Here is an 18,994-nt window from a genome sequence, read left to right as displayed (position 1 = left end):
TACCCTATTATTTAGGCCCACTCCACAGCCTTATCTCCGCAACCCCAACTAATATCCTTTGACACCATGGGGCAATTTAACATGGTGGCATGATGCATCGGGGCATTCAATCTTGGACCACTGTGCCCGGGGGGGGGGGGGGGGGGGGGGGGGGGTTGGAGGGAGCATAGGGCAACAGGATGTGTTGGTGTAGGCAGGCTGCTGTGAAGATTAATGTGACAGAGGATTCACATGTATCAGGTGTAACATGTTTAAATTCCCTCATTGATCATGAATTGTGAACATTTGACATTTCCATTCCCCTAGCTACAGATAGTGCCCACCCCATTGGCCACTAAGTTCCTCTCTCTTATTGATCTTTTGTGGTCTACTGCTATATCTAGGTGTGTCCCCAGGATGCACATCAAGAGGTGGAGGCAGCCTGCTGATTTCCACGCCTTTTGGCCTTCGATGCCCTTGGCCGACGTGCTCTGGAGCCGGGGCCCTCGACTGACTTCAGTGATGCTCCCGTGACTGGGCCATGCTCTGCAGTGCCTCGGCAATGACCATCTGCATCTGGGACATGATGCCGAGGCCCTTAGCCATGGTCGTCGCAGACTGAGCTATGCCTTGGATACTACCACTTTGGGGTGGTACGGTGGTACAGTGGTTACCGCTGCTGCCTCACAGTGCTAGGATCCTGGGTTCAATTCAGGCTTGGATGACTGTGTAGTTTGTACTTTCTCCCCGTGTCTGCGTGAGTTTGCTCTGATTTCCTCCCACAGTCCAAAGATGTGCAGGTTAGGTGGATTGGCATGATAAAATTTCTCAAGTGTCCAGGCATGTGCAGATTATGTTACAGGAATCGGGTGTCAGAGTGGTCCTAGGTAGGGTGATTTTTCAGTGTTGGTACAGATGGGCTGAATAGTCTCCTTCTGCACTGTGGGAATTCTGTGGTTCTAAGAGATGGACGTCGAACCAATGGACATGGAGAGCGACGGAATTTTGTCTGACATGAACAACTCATTTGAGACAGGTCATCTGAGTGAAGGGCAACGGATCCTCACCTCTGTGGCGCGGGCTACCCTTACTGTCGGTGAATGCTCTCCTCGGTCAACCCCATGACTTCCATGGCCCGCTCCTCGTATGGGGGGGGAGGAGGGTGCGGGACTGGGATCTCTGGTATTCTGCGCCCCCATCTTGGCCTTTTCACACTTATTGTGGGCTATCTTCTCCTACAGGGACAAAGAGAGGGCATTGTGAGCCTCGTGGTTGATGGGTTGGGGGATCTATAGCAGATGGCATGTGTGTGGACATGAAGTGGTGGCTGGTGGGTGCCATGGCATTCTGAGGAGCAAACACAAAGTTCAGATGTGGCGTGGGGAAGGTGTGAGGTGTCAGTGGTTTTTGGGGAAGGGGGGGTTTGGGAATTTGAGGGTTGGAGGTGGAACTGATGCCAGGAGAGAGGTAGTAACTTCCCCTTGCAGCTCTGTAGAGGTCGTTGGTCGTCTTCCAACATCACACAGCAGACATCCTTGAAATGCTGTCTGCACTGACAGCCACTGTCACTGACTCCCAGGCGGTATTAGTGACGCTGCTGTTATGCCTCCGAACCCCTTGGGGAATAGTGTCCCCACCAATCACACTCAAAATGACACTTTGAAATGTTTCCGTTAAATGCCGCCATGATAACCTCTATGCCAAGGAATTTGAGGCATCTACACAGTCGAATTCAAAGAGGAATATCAAAGAGACTGAACAGTATAACCGCGAGCACCCTCATTGAGAAAGCATCCAACTGTCAGACAGACCAATTCCATCTCTGATCCGAGGCACAGAGGCCTGTTCAAATTAACATTCAGAGCCATGGCAGATTGCAGATATTCTCCTCTGAACAACACAATTTCATGCCTTCGCTTACACTTTTAATACAGAAAGGAATACGTTGTGTCACAGGGGACCCGGAGAATTTTTATAAAATTGGAGGGGAATTCAGAAGCAAAATGTTTGAGATCCCCTGATTTAAGCAATGCCCGTCAGGACTTAAATCAATGTCCTCTGAACAATTGTATCTCTCTTGATTTAACAATTCTGCAATCACTGTAGAAATTCTCAATTTGATTTACGTTTTATTAAATAATTTTTTGCACTTCGTTTCTTTTTTCACTCTTCCTGCTCCACTTGTCATTATCATTACCATGTCTCGTAACTATACATTCAGCCTGATACAGTCCTAAAGATTCCCAACATATGCCCATTCCTCAAATTCTAATTCCTATTCCTTCAGGAAAATTTCCACTTTCACCACTTGCTGGAAAACCAATGATACAGCATTGGGTGTGAACCCACACAGTTTGACTTACCAGCAGGGTCACTGGGCACTGATACTGAACAGGAATTTGGGTACTTTATCCCCAAACACAGGAATACTGAGGGTAATTGTCAGTGTACCACTGCAGCCAGACTGAGGCCCACCCTGGGTCCTTCCTGTCTGTACATTTCCCCAGTGCCCCATTGGGGAACATTCAGCCCCGGATCTCCTGCAGAAGCCGCGCTGTGGGGCTGGGAGGCGGAGTCTGGTGACCCTGTTGCTGTGCCTCTGATGTCACAATGGGAGATGACACTCACTCAACTCGAGGTGGAAACTGGGAAACGGCCAATAGGATTTCAACCTGGAGCCCGGCCAGGTGGGAGGGGACAGGGAATCAGAGAACAATGTTCAGAGAATCAGAGCTGAAATGCTCAGACATTGAAATGTTCACACTGCCACACTCAGTCCAGGTCTGCATTCCTGCAATGCCTCCAGGTGTCTCTTTCCATTTGAACTCAATTGATTCTGCCAGACGCTGAAACAGATTAAAGATAACAATAATCATAGTTAAACACTGCGCATAAAAGGGAATGAATCCAGTTTCTATTTTATTCATGACGTTGAACATTAGCATAAATACTCACACAAACCGCTCCAAACTCTTGCAAGACAAGATGAGCTTGCTAAAAGCGGGGATAGATTGATCTGTGAATGAGTTTCCCCCCAGTTTCAGAACCTTCAATAATGTGTTTGTGCTGAGAGTGGAAGCGAGACCATCACAAATGGAATCTGAGAGACCGGTACCCCATAGGCTTTGGTATCAGAGAGAGGGAGAGAAAAAACTTTAAAGGAATCAGAGTCAATTTCCAGTGTTTATTAATAACATCAATACTGATAATAATGAGTTGCTTAATTTTACAAACCTGAGTTTTGCCAAAATGCTGTCCAGGCTTTGAGTCTCTCAATCATGAGGACAGATGCAAAAATGCCAAATTTCAAAGGGAACAACATTTATACTGCATGAGAAAAGGGTGCTGATTTGTTGGCAAGTCTGCTTGCCTTGGAGAATGCACCAGGGACCTATTTTCCCCATTCTTAAGTTCAATCTGAATTAAATTTTAAATGCCTTGACTCATCAGAGCTGACTTGCCAACCAACCATCAGGATACTGGGCCTGTATTCCCTATAGTTTAGAAGAATGAGAGATGATCTCATTGAAATTCCCAATGGGCGAGGTAGGATAAAGCAGGCAGCGTGGTAGCACAGTGGTTAGCACTAAAGCTTCACAGCGCAGGGTCCCAGATTCGATTCCCCGCTGGGTCACTGTCTGTGCAGAGTCTGCACGTTCTCCCCGTGTCTGCGTGAGTTTCTTCCGGGTGGTCCGGTTTCCTCCCACAGTCCAAAGATGTGCAGGTTCGGTGGATTGGCCATGATAAATTGTCCTTAGTGGCCAAAAAGGTCAGGAGGGGTTATTGGGTTACGGGGATAGGGTGGAAGCGAGGGCTTAAGTGGGTCAATGCAGACTCGATGGGCCAAATGGTCTCCTTCTGCACTGTATGTTCTAAATGCAGAAAGGATGTTGAGGGGGGAGGGGGTGGTTCTCCAGGGGGTCCACAAAACTACGGCTCGCCACATGACTGGCAAATGCCTGCTTGAATGCACAAAGTTCAATTAATTAGAAAGATCAAATAGACCAATCAAACAAGCCTCTTGTTGCTGGACAGAAATACCCTCAGCCAAAACCAAAGATCGAAGGTGAGGTGGGAGCCGGCAGAAGGCAAACCAGGCAGAAGCGAAGAAGCGGCAGCGAGAAGTGGAAGGGAGGTGGACGTGATGACGAGGAGATGCGGCAGCAGTGACGTTTGAGGCTTGGAGAAAGGAGTGTGAGGATGTGTGTGTGCCTATGCATGAGGATATGTGTGCGGCTGTGCATGAGGATAAGCATGTGTCTGTGTGAGGGTGTGCGCGCACGCATATGCATATTGTAAAAAATGTAGGAATTTCAGATACATGGGACAGGATTCTCCATCCTGCCATCCCATTTTCTGGTGTGGTATGCCCCCACCGGCAGCGGGATTCTCCGTCCCAGCAGCCAGCCAATGGTGTTTCCCATTGTGGGCACCCCCATGCCGCCTGGAAATCCACAGGTGGAAGTCTGCTTCCGGCGAAACGGAGGAACCTGTCGATGGAGAACCCAGCCCATTGTATTATATGTACTTGGTGCAGTAAGGGTTAAAAGCCTGGGTTTGTGTGTGTATGATTGCTGCAGTAGTGTTTCAAAAAGAATCCTGGTTTGCAAGGCAGCCAGGCTTTGAGGCTACAGGAAGTGCAATTAAAGCATCGTAAACGAGTGGACGAATGGATTTTCATTTATATTGAGAGGGTTCCCTGCAGAGTAGTTTATCGGAGACTCCTGGAATTTACCCAGCTTGCAACGCCTCGTGAAATTTAACGCAATCTTGCGGGACGTTGCGATTTGAACCTTGGGAATTGCGGGCGGGATCACTTTTTAAGCAAATCAGCATATTAAGGCAGCCAACTAGTCTCACATTAATGTGCAGATTCCTGAGTTACTCGAGGCGTGGGAGTAACGTGCAGATTCCTGTGTTACCCAGGTGTGGGATCAATCTCCCTTGCCTTGGAGAACTCGGGCGAGTGCCGCTCAGGACTGGTCTCCACAAACAGGGAGCAGATGGGAGAGGCATTCTTGGGGCTCTCCCAGGGGATTGGAGACCACCTGGGGCATGCCCTTTGAGCAGGGTGGTACCCTGGCACTGCTGGTGCCACTGAGGCACCCTGGCAGTGCTGCCCTGACAATGCCATCTGGGTGTCAGCCTGGCACTGCCAAGGTGCCAAAATGGCACTGCCAAGGTGCCAAGCTGGCATTTGTAGTGTGGGTGGGATCAGGCCGGGAACCTTCCCATAGTGTATTGGGGCGTGGGCAGTTCTGGGGTTGCTTTCGGAGCCTTGGAGATTGGGAAGCCATTTAAAAACGGTGTCCCGATTTCTCGCTGCACAAAACGGCGTATTCCCTGTTGAGGCCCCTTATCAAACGAGCGCTGGGAAACACGCGGCTAAACCTGCTTGCTATGGTACTTTGTTCCCATTTAGTTAAATCGTGCCCATTGAGCCGGATTCTACGGTCCCAAAATCGGTGGTGTTCTACGGTTTGGCACTCGAAAGACTGACAAGCTGCAACTGCATATAAGCACTCCATTCCCCTCACACACACTTATTCCAGCCAAGATGGCACCACGTAGACCGGCACCCTGTTTTTCACATGCGGAGCTTGAGGCCCTGCTAGATGTCATTGAAGAGAGGCAGGGCACCCTGTTCCTTGCGGTGGGAAGGAGACTGCCAACTTCTGCTGTACACCGGGCCAGGGCGCAGGTGGAAAGAGGCCAAACCGCCACAATCGGCCAGCAGTGCCGCAAAAAGCTGCACGACCTCCTCAGGGCGGCCAGGATGAGTAATCAGCACGGTAGCAAAGTGTTTAGCACTGTTGCTTCACAGCACCAGGGACCTGGGTTCGATTCCCAGCTTGGGTCACTGTCTGTGTGGAGTCTGCACGTTCTCCCTGCGTCTGTGTGGGTTTCCTCTGGGTGCTTCGGTTTCCTCCCACAAGTCCCGAAAGACGTGCTTGTTAGATGAATTGGACATTCTGAATTCTCCCTCAGTGTATCCGAACAGGCGCCAGAATGTGGCGACCCAGGGATTTTAACAGTAACTTCATTGCAGTATGAATGTACGCCTACTTGTGACACTAATAGAGATTATTATTATAATCAGCACCATGCCCCTGGAACCAAGTCCTGTCCCACACCCTACTACCCTTTCCACCCAGAAGGCATTCAAACCCAACCCACCGCAGTCTGCTCACACCCAACCCTGTACCACATGCCAACACCCAAACCGCCCACCATGGCCGGGTGACCTGCATACACAGGCCACTAGCTATCCACCCACTGTGCTGCCCGCATCTGACAGCCTCACACTGTGCATTTTCACTGTGCATTTTCTGAACCCCCCCACCAGGAGATGGTGGTGCACAATCAGAGAGAGAGAGAGAGCAGACTGGAGGGGCCCGGAGGTCCATCACCGTCGTGAAGCAGCGGGCATTGGACCTTGTCCATGGGCCTGGATAGTGGGCAGTCGCTGAGGTGGAGGTCGGCATCAGGGAATTTGGACGAGAGAACTAAATGTAGTATCTCCAAATTTGCAGATATACAAAGTTGGTGGGTGGGTGAGCTGGGAGGTGGATGCAGAGAGGCAATGAGCTTCCGCTGAGTTGTGGTGTCCCTACAGCATGTGGCACCACCCACTGTCCCCCCCTTCCCCCCCCCAGCATCCCTCTACTTTCATACCGCTCCTCCACCACTCACTCCAATCATGTCTTGTGTCTTGCAGGTTACCTGGCGTCGAAGCAAGCCCTTCTGGTGCCCCCCGCACCCGACTGCAACCCCAGGGCACACTGAGTGATGAGCTGGGACTGGACAGCGAGGCAAGCCCCCGAACACCATCCCGCGACAGCCTGGAGCACCAGTCCAGGGCCGACACCGACTTTCCGTCATAGCTGTCTCCAACACCCTCCACCATCCCACAGTCACTCATCTCGGTTGGGCATTGTAGTGAAGAGGCTCCTGGGGCACTATGTGCGTACCACACACATGTGCAGCGGTACATCAGGTGGAGGTCGTAACCACTGAGTGAGCAAACAGTCAGAGAACGGCTCAACCCCAGCGACTAACTGCTGTCCAGACAGGTCTTGGGTTTCCAGAAATTCTGAGGATTGGCAGGCAGTGACTAGTGGGGTACTGCAAGGACCTGGAACAGGACCCCAACTGTGCATATTATATATTAATGATTTTGACGCGGGAACTAAATGTAGTATCTCCAAATTTGCAGATGGTACCAAGTTGGGTAGGAGGGTGAGCTGTGAGGAGGATGCAAAGATGCTTCAGCGAGATTTGGACAGGCTGAGTGATTGGGCACATGCATGGCAGATGCAGTATAATGTGGATAAATGTGAGGTTATCCACTTTGGCAACAAAAATAGGAAGGCAGATAATTATTTGAATGGGCTTAACTTGAGAGAGGTGGATACTCTGTGAGACCTTGTGTATCAGTCACTGAAAGTAAGCTCACAGGTACAGCAGACAGCAAAGAAAGCAAATGGTATGTTGGCCTTCATAGCGAGAGTATTTGAGTATCGGAATAGAGATGTTTTACTGCAATTGGAGAGGGCATTGGTGAGGCCACACCTGGAGTATTGTGTGCAGTTTTGGTATCCATATCTGAGGAAGGATGTTCTTGCTATGGAGGATGTGCAGCAAAGGTTTACCAGGTTGATTCCTGGGATGGCAGGACTGTAATGTGAGGAGAGACTAAATCAGTTAAGGTTATATTCATTAAAGTTTAGAAGAGTGAGAAATGATCTCCTAGAAATGTATAAAATTTTAACAGGATTAGACAAGGTCGATAAGAAAGAATGTACCCCCGATGGTGAGGGAGTCCAGAACTAAGGGTCACATCCTGAGGATAAGGGGTAAACCTTTTAGAATTGAGGTGAGGAGAAATTTCTTCACCCAGAGAGTGGTGAATCTGTGGAATTTACTATCATAGAAAGTAGTTGAGGTGAAAGCGTTGTGTAATTTCAAGAAGGAATTAGACATAGCAAGAGATATGTGGAGAATGCGGGATCAGGCTATTGAACTTGATCAGCCATGATCATAATGAAGGCCGGAGCAGACTAGAAGGGTCAAATAGACTCCTCCTGGTTCTATTTTCCATGTGTGTTTCCATGTAAACGTACAGACAGTTTAGAAATCTGAGGACAGAATCAGAAAGAATATAGAATTTGAAAGAATTAAACAAAATATGATGCTCTTAGGGAAACAATTATTTTGAAAGAATTTAAAGATTCACTTCCTGTAGTAGTGAGAACTCATGTGGAAGAGCAAAGGGTTAAAACTACTAGACTGACAGAAGAAATGGCAGATGATTTTGAATTAGTTCACAAAGCAAAGCCTAGTTTTACATTAATTTCAAGCTGAGAAGGATTGAAACTGGGGAAATTAGAAATTCACAGGCAGTGAAGAAAAGGTGGCCGAGTTGGATATATTAAGGAGCGTTTGCCTCACATTAAAAATGAAACCTATGATAATGGAAGAGAGATAAGAAAATGTGTTTTCATTGGAATAAAGTTGGATACATAAAGTCGCTCCAAGGTTGCTTAAGAAATGTACTGGGAAGACAGGCTCATTAAAACAAGATAAGCCAGTGTGGTTTATTAAAGTTGAAAAAAACATGATTCCATTGGAAAAGGTGTAACAGAGTGTACAGTCTGTTGAGAGGTTGGTGGCAAAGATCAGGGGCGAAATTCTCCCCCAACGGCGGGATGCCCGCCGACTGGCGCCAAAGCCGGCGCAAATCAGACGGGCATCGCGCCGGCAAAAAGGTGCGGAAGTCTCGGAGAATGACGCCCCAGATACCGGGGTTGGGATTCTCCGCCTGCGGGATTCTCCGTTTTGCCGGTGCCCCGGGGGTTTCGCGACGGAATGGGGTTACCCCACAATGGGAAATCCCATCGACCGTCTGGCATAACGGAGAATTCCGCCGGCGTGTCGGGGCAGAAATGTGGTGCAGGGAGGGCGGAGAATCCAGCCCCGGATTTTTAAAAGATTTTGTTTGTGAGAGTACGTATTTTTTATATGTACAAGATGGAGTAGGTAAGGAGATTAAGATCTTAAGGGATACAGGAGCATGTCAATCTTTATTGGTGAGAAATAGGGAGATATTTAGTTCAGAAGGAGTATTGGCAGAAAAGGTCGTAATATGTGGAATTTGTGGTGAAAGGAGTATTGTGCCACTATGTAAAGTAAGGTTGGGGAGTCCGGTGAAAAGTAGTGTTGGTGGTCGGGGTGATAGAAAAATTACCTTTCTCGGGGTACAATTTATCTTGCGCAATGATATAGCTAGATCATCAAGCGGGAGTGATGCCTACCATGGTTGAAACGCTAGTGGAAAGTCAAACAACTGAGGTGTTACAAGAAGCATATCCTGGGGTGTTTCCCTGGTGTGGTGACAAGATCACAAAGCCACAGGTTGAGACAGGACGAAGAGAACTTGAGGAATACCAATAGGGAGGCTGAAGTTCAGTTACTAGAAACAATATTTAATAGATGGTAGATAAAGAACAAGAGCAGGCGGTGGATGACAAGAGCAGTGGTGGATGAAGAGGATATCTTTCGTTCAAGAAAGTTGATAGAATTACAGCAGAAAGATTCAGAGATAAAGCAGTTGTATCAGAAAGCATATGCAGAAATAGAATCTGAGTGTATTTCAGTTATTATATTAGAAATAATGAACTCATGAGAAAAAGGCGACTTTATATATTTAATCAGATGAGACGTGGGCAGAAGTTCAAGTGATATTACCGGTGGGTTATAGAAAGGAGGTTTTGTGGTAGCACATGAGGTTCTTGTAGGTGATCATTTAGGAGTAAGGAAAACTCAATTATTGGTCTGGACCACATAAGGATGGAGTTGGATTTTGTAGTAAATCTCACATGTCAGGCAATAGGAAAACCTCAAGCAGCAATAAACCCACAACCCTTAATACCCATTCAAGCATTTGAGGAACGTTTTACTAGGATCCTAATTTATTGCGTATGACCCCCTGCCTAAAATGAAAAGTGGGAATCAGTATTTATTGATCATAATGGATGTGTCTACTAGATTTCCAGAGGCCATTCCATTCAGAAATATTATTAAGAGGGTTGTAGAGGAGTTAACCAAATATTTTATCAGTTACAGACTAGCAAAAGAAATCCAATCAGATCAGGGATCAAAATTTGTCGAAGTTATTCAGGGAAGTTATGGATACCTTGGGAATAAAGCAATTTAACGCAACTGAGTATCATTCAGAATCATAAAGTGCGTTAGATAAATTACTGAGTTACCTTTGGTGGAAAATCAAAGTGACCTAAGAGAACGATTACACTTGCAGAGAGCGAGATGTATCCTTTAGAGTATTTGTTGTGTTTTGTAATGAGAAATGTTTAGAGTTGAAAGGCTTTGGGCGGCATGGTAGCATAGAGGTCAGCACTGTTGCTTCACAGTGCCAGGGTTCCAGGTTCGATTCCCAGCTTGGGTCGCTGTCTGTGTGGAGTCTGCACGTGTCCCCGTGTCTGTGTGGATTTCCTCCGGGTGCTCCGGTTTCCTCCCAGTCCAGTAAGATGTGCTCGTTAGGTGAATTGGACATTTTGAATTCTCCCATCTGAGTACCCGAACAAACGCCGTAGTGTGGCGACTAGGGGATTTTCCCAGTAACTGCATTGCAGTGTTAATGTAAGCCTACTTGTGACAATAATAAAGATTTTAAAAGAAATGAAGCCACCTGTTTATATTGCTAGTTCATTTTTTAAGGATGAAGTGTGAGTCTGCACGTTCTCCCCGTGTGTGCGTGGGTTTTCTCCGGGTGCTCTGGTTTCCTCCCACAGTCCAAAGATGTGCAGGTTAGGTGGATTGACCATGCTAAATTGCCCTTCGTGTCCAAAATTGCCCTCAGTGTTGGGTGGGGTTACTGGGTTATGGGGATAGGGTGGGGGTGTGGGCTTGGGTAGGGTGCTCTTTCCAAGAGCCAGTGCAGACTCGATGGGCCGAATGGCCTCCTTCTGCACTGTAAATTCTATGATTCTATGAATGTAGGAATTTCAGATAGATTGTATTATATGTACTTGGAGCAGTAAGGGCTAAAAGCTTGGGTTAGTGTGTGTATGAATGTTGCAGTACTGGTTTTAAAAATCCTAGTTTGCTAGGCTTTCTGGAGCCAGGGGTGCAGTTATAAAGCATTGCAAAAGTTTGGGCTAATGGACTTTTATTTGTATTAAGAGGGTTCCCTGTGGAGTGGTTAATTAGAGACGTTGTGTTCAGTTTCGTAAGATGATGTAGTTCATGTGAGGAGACTGAAGCGGTCAGTGTTGAGGTTTTCAGAGAGTTTTAGTCTTTCACTGGAAGGTAAGATGAGAATTTTCCTGAAGAAATACAGCCAGAGATTCTGCATTTTTCTGACAGAGTGTCAGGTCTGCTTCTTTAAAGCAGTCTCAAAAAATCTCTATCAAAGTGAAGTATTCAAGACGACTCTGGACAGCAATTATTTCTGTGAGCTAACTGTATTTAAAAGTGGATTCAGAGCTGAGATAATTTTGTTGTTTGAGTGTAAATAAAGATAGCAGTTTAGGTTATTGTGTCACTGTATTGATTCGTATTATTTAAAGGGCTAATTCTAAGCTACTTTCTTGTGTGATGTTTAAGATATTTTAATACTGCATTAGTAAAGTTTGTTTGAAGACACCATGGGCGGGATTCTCCCCTACCCCGCGGGGCAGGGGGTTCCGGCGTAATGGAATGGCGGGAACCACTCCGGCGTCGGGCCGCCCCAAAGGTTTTAGGGGCCAAGCCCTCACCTTGAGGGGCTAGGCCCGCGCCGGAGTGGTCCCGCCCCCACTGAATCTCTGGTGGTGGAGACTTCGGGCCACGGGGGGGTTCACGCCAGCCCCCGGCGATTCTCCGACCCGGCATGGGGTCGGAGAATCCCGTCCCATATCTCTATTTTGTGAAATCACTCCTGGGGTGAGATACCTTTCCTTTCCTCACAGTCTTACAAAAATAAGGCCCTTAGTGTTGGGTGGGGTTACTGGGTTATGGGGATAGGGTGGAGGTGTGGACTTAGGTAGGGTGCTCTTTCAAAGAGCCGGTGCAGACCTGATGGGCCGAATGGCCTCCTTCTGCACTGTAAATTCCATGATAATCTATGATCTATGAAAACAACATTTTGGGGTTTATGTCCAATATAATGTGTAAATAAGGATGCCTGCGTGTGTGAGTGTATGAGGATGGTTGTGTGTGTGAGAATGGATGTGTGGGCGGATACGGTAAAGAGGAGAGAGGGGTGTGTATGTACATACCTGTGAGAGAGAGGTGAGTGTGTGCATATGTGTGAGAGAGAGGTGAATGTGTGTGTGAGAGAGGTGAGTGTGTGTACGTTTGTGTGAGAGAGGTGAATGTGTGTGTGAGAGACAGAGAGTGAGAGGGGTGAGTGTATGTGAGAGAGGTCTGTGTGAGAATGTGAGAGAGAGAGATATGAGAGTGTGTGAGGGAGAGAGGTGAATATGTGTGTGTGTGTGTGAGAGGAAGAGAGGGGTACGTATGTCCAATATGAGGATCAGCTTCCAGAATTCCTCCTCCCATTAAAAATGACTTAAGAATATTTTTAATTAAAATAACTTTTTAATTATCAGATTATTCACTCCTAAAGTGGCTACTACTTATAGGAGTTAATGTTAAGCAGCTATGGGAGGATGGCTTGGCCAGGGGTTAATGTGAGGGAGCCATGTAGCTGGCTAATGTATTTGTGACTGTGTGCCTCTTCCCAATTCCAAAAATATGCAGATATAGCTCGAAAAGACTAGTTTACATTTGATTTGTGTTCACACCTATTTCACTTCAAAAAAGGGACATCAACATCATGAGACTGCTCGGGATTCCCTGATGCTCTTGGAAAGTCACTGGGGGTTCCGCAGCTCGAAAAGTTTGGAAAAGCCAGAGGTTGACGATTAGCTATGATCTAGTTAAATGGCCACGCAGACTCGAGGGACTAAATGGCTGACTCCTGCTCTTACGTTCCCAACCAATCAGCATTCCTTTCTCATGTAATATAAATCATTGCTCATTTTGAAATTTGGTAGTCTTGCATTTGTCCTGATGAGGGCAAGACAAAAAGCTTCAATGGCATATCTCTTTTTCAGCAATAATAATTGTAATATTCAGTGTCAGACCTGCAATTGTTAGAAAGACAATCTCATACAGTTTAGCATTTACCTCAGTTCCATAATTTTGCAGTCCGAGTACCTCAGTGCAGTGCACAATATTTTCACTCCCGAATCGCCTAGTTCATTATCACCCAGGTTCAGCGACGTCAGTGCACAGTTTGTACTGAGAGCAGAGGCAAGATCCTGAGCACAAAATTCTGAGAGACAATTGTTATGCAGCCTGAGAATCAGAGGAAAAGGGGAATAGCAGAGTTAGGGTGAATCCCCAGTTTTTATTCATATCACCATTACTGATACCAGTAATAATGTACAGTGTTAGACATCAAATTATTACAAACACAGATAATCTCAAAAAGTCTGATACTCACTGCAGTTCCTGTATTTTACAGTCCGGATTCCTCAGAACTGTAGACAAGAATTTCACTCCTGAATCTCCAAGTTTATTTTCACCAAGATTCAGATTTGTCAGTGATTGGTTTTCACTGACAGCTGAGGCAAAATCCTTGGCAAAACTAGCTGTGAGTTTGTTATCAGTCAGGCTGGTGATCAGAGAAACAGAGACACAGATTAAAGTACCACCTTTTGTGACTTCCTTGTTTGTGTATTTACACACCCAGACTAAAGCCTCTGTACACCAGATCACCCATTGCATAAGCAATTATTTGCTTATCTGTGTTTTCTTCCCCTCGCTCATCAGATACTTTATTCTAATTGGAATTTGTCCCATTTTATTCATTCTATTCTGGATTAATGTGGCCTTGATGCCAGGAGACGGCAGTCATGTCAGAGCAGAGATCTCAGCAGGTTTAACGGGGATATTGCGTCAAAGTCACTGATAGCGGATTCTTTCTCTTAGTTCTGGCTGTGGACATTTAATATTTTTTGAAAACCTCATTCCAAAAGGGTTAAGAAGCAAAGCCTGGAATGGTTACAGCTAAAGTGTAGCCCAAAAGGAGATTAACCTGGAAATGTTCAAACCTCTTTCTCCAGAGCCAACTGCAAAAATGGCTCTATTCAATTCTGAGATGTTCACTGAATTCTGTGTTTTCATGTAAATGTGTCAATATATGGGCCGGGATTCTCCCCTACTATGCGGGCGGGGGGTCCCAGCGGGATGGAGTGGCGTGAACCACTCCGGCATCGGGCCACCCCAAATTTCTCCGCACCTTTAGGGGCCAAGCACTCGCCATGAGGGGCTCGGCCCGCGCCAGAGTAGTTTCCGCTCCACCGACTGACGTGGAAGGCCTTTGGCGCCACGCCAGCCGGGGCCGAAAGGATTTCGCCCGGCGGCGGAAGTCCGCGCATGCGCGGGAGCGTCAGCGGCCACTGACGTCATCCCCGCACATGCGCAGGAGGGGGGTCTCTTACGCGTCGGCCATCGCGGAGGCTGTGGCCAAGGCGGAGGGAATAGAGTTCCCCCAAGGCACAGGCCTGCCCGCGGATCGCTGGGCCCCGATCGCGGGCCAGGCCACTGTGGGGGCACCCCCCGAGGCCAGATCGCCCCACGCCCCCCCCCCCCCCCCCCCAAGGACCCTGGAGCCCGCCCGCGCCACCTAGTCCCGCCGGGAAGAGAGGTGCTTTGATTCTCGCTGGCGGGACAGGCATTCCAGCAGCGGGACTTCGGCCCATCGCGGGCCGGAGAATCGCCGGGGGTGGGGGGCCCGCCGACCGGCGCAGTGCGATTCCTGCCCCCGCCGTATATCCGGTGCCGGAGAATTCGGCAACTGGTGGGGGCAGGTTTCACGCCAGCCCCCGGCAATTCTCCGACCTGGCGGGGGGTCGGAGAATCCCGCCCAGGATTCGGTAAACTTTGGGGGGGAGAGGAGGGAAATAAATGCACAATAACCAAGTTCAAAGAGAATGTTACATTTCTAATTTTTAAATGAAAAGAATTATCTGTGTTTAAGTTTTACACATGTATAGGTGTTTTGAGGTGATGTGTTATTCCTACATTCGGGAATGGTCTCTTTCCTGAATTTTCAATACACGTCTTGGATGTTAAAAAGAGCGGATGAGTCTGTAGTTGGATTATTCTGTCAAAATTGAGTTTAGAGGCTTCCCTCTGTCGGTTGCATACCACAATTTGCTGTACAGCAACTGCACAAAACAATGCTGCACTCATGTCGCAGGAACCTTTTTAATTAGCACGCATTGTAAAGTATGTCATTTGTGATTTTGCCTTTTGTGGGACTTTGCGGGAGTACAGGGCAGAATTCTCCGTTTCAGAGACTAAGTGCTGACCATGGGACTGAATCGCAGATGTTTTCTGGTCCCGATGGCAGTGCTGGTCCTGGAGCCATTCAGGACATTCTAATGGGCCAGCACTGGGGTCATGTGGAATTCGTGCCATTGCAACGCACGTCAGCCGGTGTCGTGATTGCCACTCGAGTGCCTGACAAGCTGCAGCCACATATAAGCACTCCACCCGCCACACACTCAATTCAGCCAAGAAGGTGCCACCGCGAATAGCAACCCCGAGATTCGCAAATGCAGAGCTCAAGTCGCTACGGGATGCTGTGGAGGAGAGGCGGGTCATCTTGCTCACTGGGTTGGGCAGAAGGCTGTAACCCGTCGACGTAAACCAGGCCTGGGTGCAGGTGGCAGAGGCCGTGAGCGCTGTGGGCCCAACCACCAGTACTGGGCAGCAGTGCAGGAAGACGTTGCACAATTTCCTCTGGGCTGCCAGGGTGAGTCACCAGCTCCGTGTCCCTGGCAACACTCCCCATACCCATCGGCCTCCCAGCAGGTGGAACAGTAGGCAGCGCTGGGTGGGGATGGGCAAACCGACAGGCCAGACAGGTTGAGTCACCACCACCACCACCACCGTGCCCCTCGCACCAAACCCTGTCCCACACACCTGTTAACCCCACCTCCTCTCCTAGAGGGCGATCGAACTCCACCATGTGGCAACCCCACCCTGCACAATATGCCAACACCCATACCACCTGACCTGCCATGGCCATGTGCCCAGCACACATAGGTCACCCCTTGCCCATGTCATAGTGTCTCACACTGTGCATTATCTGTTCCCCAGGAGAAGGCGACCCACAACCGCACAACTGTAGGGAAAGAGAAATGACCGGAAGGGCCCACCGGACCCTCACCATCTCAGAGTTTGTGTGTGATGCGCCCCAGGAGCCTGTTCACTATTAGCCACATCCAGTTATTATAAACACAATCTCACAGTCTGGTACTTACTGCAGTTCCTGTATTTTACAGTCCGGATTCCTTAGTGCTTTAAATAATGGTTTCACTCCCGAATCTTTCAGTTCATTGTTCCTCAGACTAAAAAGAGACAAAAATTGAGACTCAAACGAATTAAGCTCTGGGTTTGATGCAGTTTTTCTGCCACTGTTACAAAAACACTGAACAAACGTTTCCTGTCACTGATGAGGAATTTCATCCTGTCCAACTTCATTTATGCTGAGCTTGATGTGGAGGTGGAGTTGGAGGATGTGGGTATTGTTCTTTGCAAAAAATGGTGACAGCGCAGATATGTAGCTCAGCAGAATTGTGATAAACATAGGGAGAGAGAAAGTATTATGGGGATTAGCATCCTTGAAATATATATCCTTGATAAATCACCAGGGTGAGGTGAAAAGTTCTCCAGGCTGTGAAAAAAAGTCATGGAAGAAATTGCGGAAGATTTGATTGGATACAGATGAGGTGCTGGAGGATTGAAGGTCTGCTAACTTTGTACCTCTATTTAAAAAGGGAATGAGGAATAGACCAAATAATTAGAAGTCAGTTAGTCTGACCTTGGTAGTGGGCAAATTATTGTAATCAACCTGAGGAGCAGGGTAAACTGTCACTTAAAAAGACATGGATTAATCAAAGACAGTCCTTATGGATTTGTTCAGGGAAGGTCATGTTTGACTAATTTGGTTACATTTTTGAGGAAGTAACAAGAAAGATTGATGAAGGTAGTGTAGTTGATGAGATCTACATGGAATTTAGCAAGGCTTTTAACAAGGTCTCACTTGGCAGACTGATTTAAAAAAATGAAAGCCCATGGGATCTCGGGGAATGTGGCAAGGTGGATGCAAAATGGCTCAGTGCCAAAGGATAATTGTTAATAAATATTTTTGTGACTGGAAGGTGGTATCCAGTGGAGTTCTGCAGTTTAAGGTCCCTTGACTTTTGTGCCATATTAATGATTTGGACTTAAATGTAGGGATAATGATCAAGACGTTTGCAGATGATTCAAAAATTGGCCACAAAAAATGGAATTCAGCTCAGAAAAATGTGAGGCAATGCATTTGGAATAGTCAAACAAGGCAAAAGATTACATAATGACTGGGAGGATCCTGGGAGATGTAGAGGAAGTGAGGGGCCTCGGAGTGAATGTCTGCAGATATCTAACGGTCAGGTTGACAAGGCTGTTAAAGAAGGCATATGGAATCCTTGATGTATTAGCTAAACCTAAGATTATATTAACTTATATAAAAAAATAAGAGCATGAAGTTATAATGGAACTATATGAAACATTAATTAGACCACAACTTGAATACTGTGGCATAGCTCTGATCTCTTCCTTACAGAAATAATGTCCTTACATTAGTCAGGATACAGAGGAGATTTACAAATGTGATGCCAGGAGTGGAAATTGCAGCTATGAGGAAAGATTGGATATGCTGGGGTTGCTTTTCTTGGAAGAGGCGACTGAGGGGAGATTTGACTGAAATGTACAAAATTATGAGGGTCTTGTTAAAGACTATTTGGCAGAGGTCAGTGACAAGGAAGCAAAAATTTAAAACATTTGATAGAAAGAGTGGGGGAGGAGAGAATGGGTAATGATTTTTTTTTCACCCAGAGGGTTGTGGGGGTCTGAAACTCACTCCCGCTGAAATGGTAGCTGATGCAGAAACCGTCAACAGATTGAAAAAGGTGTCTGGATAGTCACTTCAAGTGTAGTAACTGGTAGGGCTACAGACCAAATGCTGGAATGTGGGATTAGGCTGGGGGGGCTCGTTTTTCAGCCAGTGCAGACACAGGGCCTAAAATCTATGTTTACGGACTGTCAGTAATGTATTCATCAGATACCTTGCTGTTGCTGTCTATATGCCTATCAACATCCTCCAGTCCTGTATTATTCCCTGATGATCAGTGTGCCTCAACAACTGACCCTTTCTCAAATGTCTTTCTGTACCTAATGCTCAGGACAGTGAATAATTCTAAACACTTGGAACAATTCTAAAAGAAATCCACTGACAGCTGAATGAATTCCTGTTTTACCAAGCTTATCAGCCAAAGCAATGTCTAACACGCAATCCTCCCACCACAATGACAAGACAAACACTGAACAGTGTTGGAATAAATATCTAAATGCCCTATAAAGTAAGGTTCCCATCCTATCCCTCTTCGAAGTGATCGCGTGTAAAATATTTTTTATATATATTTGTACAGGCATCTTGGGCGAGATTCTCCACTCCCGCGCCGGTTGGGAGAATCGCCTGGGCCGCCAACATTTCCCGGGACGTCGGTCCGACATCCGCCCGCGATTCTCCCAAGCGGCGGAAACAGCCCGGTCGAGTTCCGCAGGCCGGAGAATCGCCAGAGTCACCCAAAATGCCGATTCTCCGGCACACCCGCTATTCTCAGGCCCGGATGGGCCGAGCGGCCAGGCCAAAACGGCGGGTTCCCCCTGGCGCCATCCACACCTGGTCGCTGCCGTCGGGAACAGCGCGCGAACGCTGGGGGGGGCGGCCTGCGGGGGGGCGAGGGGGGATCCTGCACCAGGGAGTACCTCAAATGTGGGGTGGCCCGCGATCGGTGCCCACCGATCTTCGGGCCGTCCTCTCTGAAGGAGGACCTCCTTCCTTCCGCGGCCCCGCAAGATCTGTCCGCCATCTTCTTGCGGGGCGGACTTAGAG

General features: G+C 47.6%; 1 protein-coding gene across 3 annotated transcripts in view; it reads right to left on the bottom strand.

Moving 5' to 3' along the window:
• Nucleotides 1-2,082: 2,082 nt before the first annotated feature.
• LOC140410235 (NACHT, LRR and PYD domains-containing protein 3-like) overlaps nt 2,083-18,994 on the bottom strand; it is a 437,830-nt gene continuing 420,918 nt past the window's right edge. For all 3 annotated transcript variants that reach the window (XM_072498189.1, XM_072498190.1, XM_072498191.1), the window contains 5 exons: nt 16,320-16,406; nt 13,490-13,660; nt 13,171-13,341; nt 2,935-3,102; nt 2,083-2,825 (listed from right to left, as the gene is read on the bottom strand). In XM_072498189.1, coding sequence (XP_072354290.1) covers nt 2,738-2,825; nt 2,935-3,102; nt 13,171-13,341; nt 13,490-13,660; nt 16,320-16,406 — 685 coding nt within the window. In that variant the 3' untranslated portion in view covers nt 2,083-2,737. The remainder of the gene's footprint in view (nt 2,826-2,934; nt 3,103-13,170; nt 13,342-13,489; nt 13,661-16,319; nt 16,407-18,994) is intronic.

This window comes from Scyliorhinus torazame, chromosome 4, assembly GCF_047496885.1.
Source record: "Scyliorhinus torazame isolate Kashiwa2021f chromosome 4, sScyTor2.1, whole genome shotgun sequence".
In the NCBI taxonomy this organism is placed as follows: Eukaryota; Metazoa; Chordata; class Chondrichthyes; order Carcharhiniformes; family Scyliorhinidae; genus Scyliorhinus; species Scyliorhinus torazame.
The sequence above is the reverse complement of the archived record's forward strand: the minus strand, read 5'-3'. Positions and strand labels throughout refer to the sequence as shown.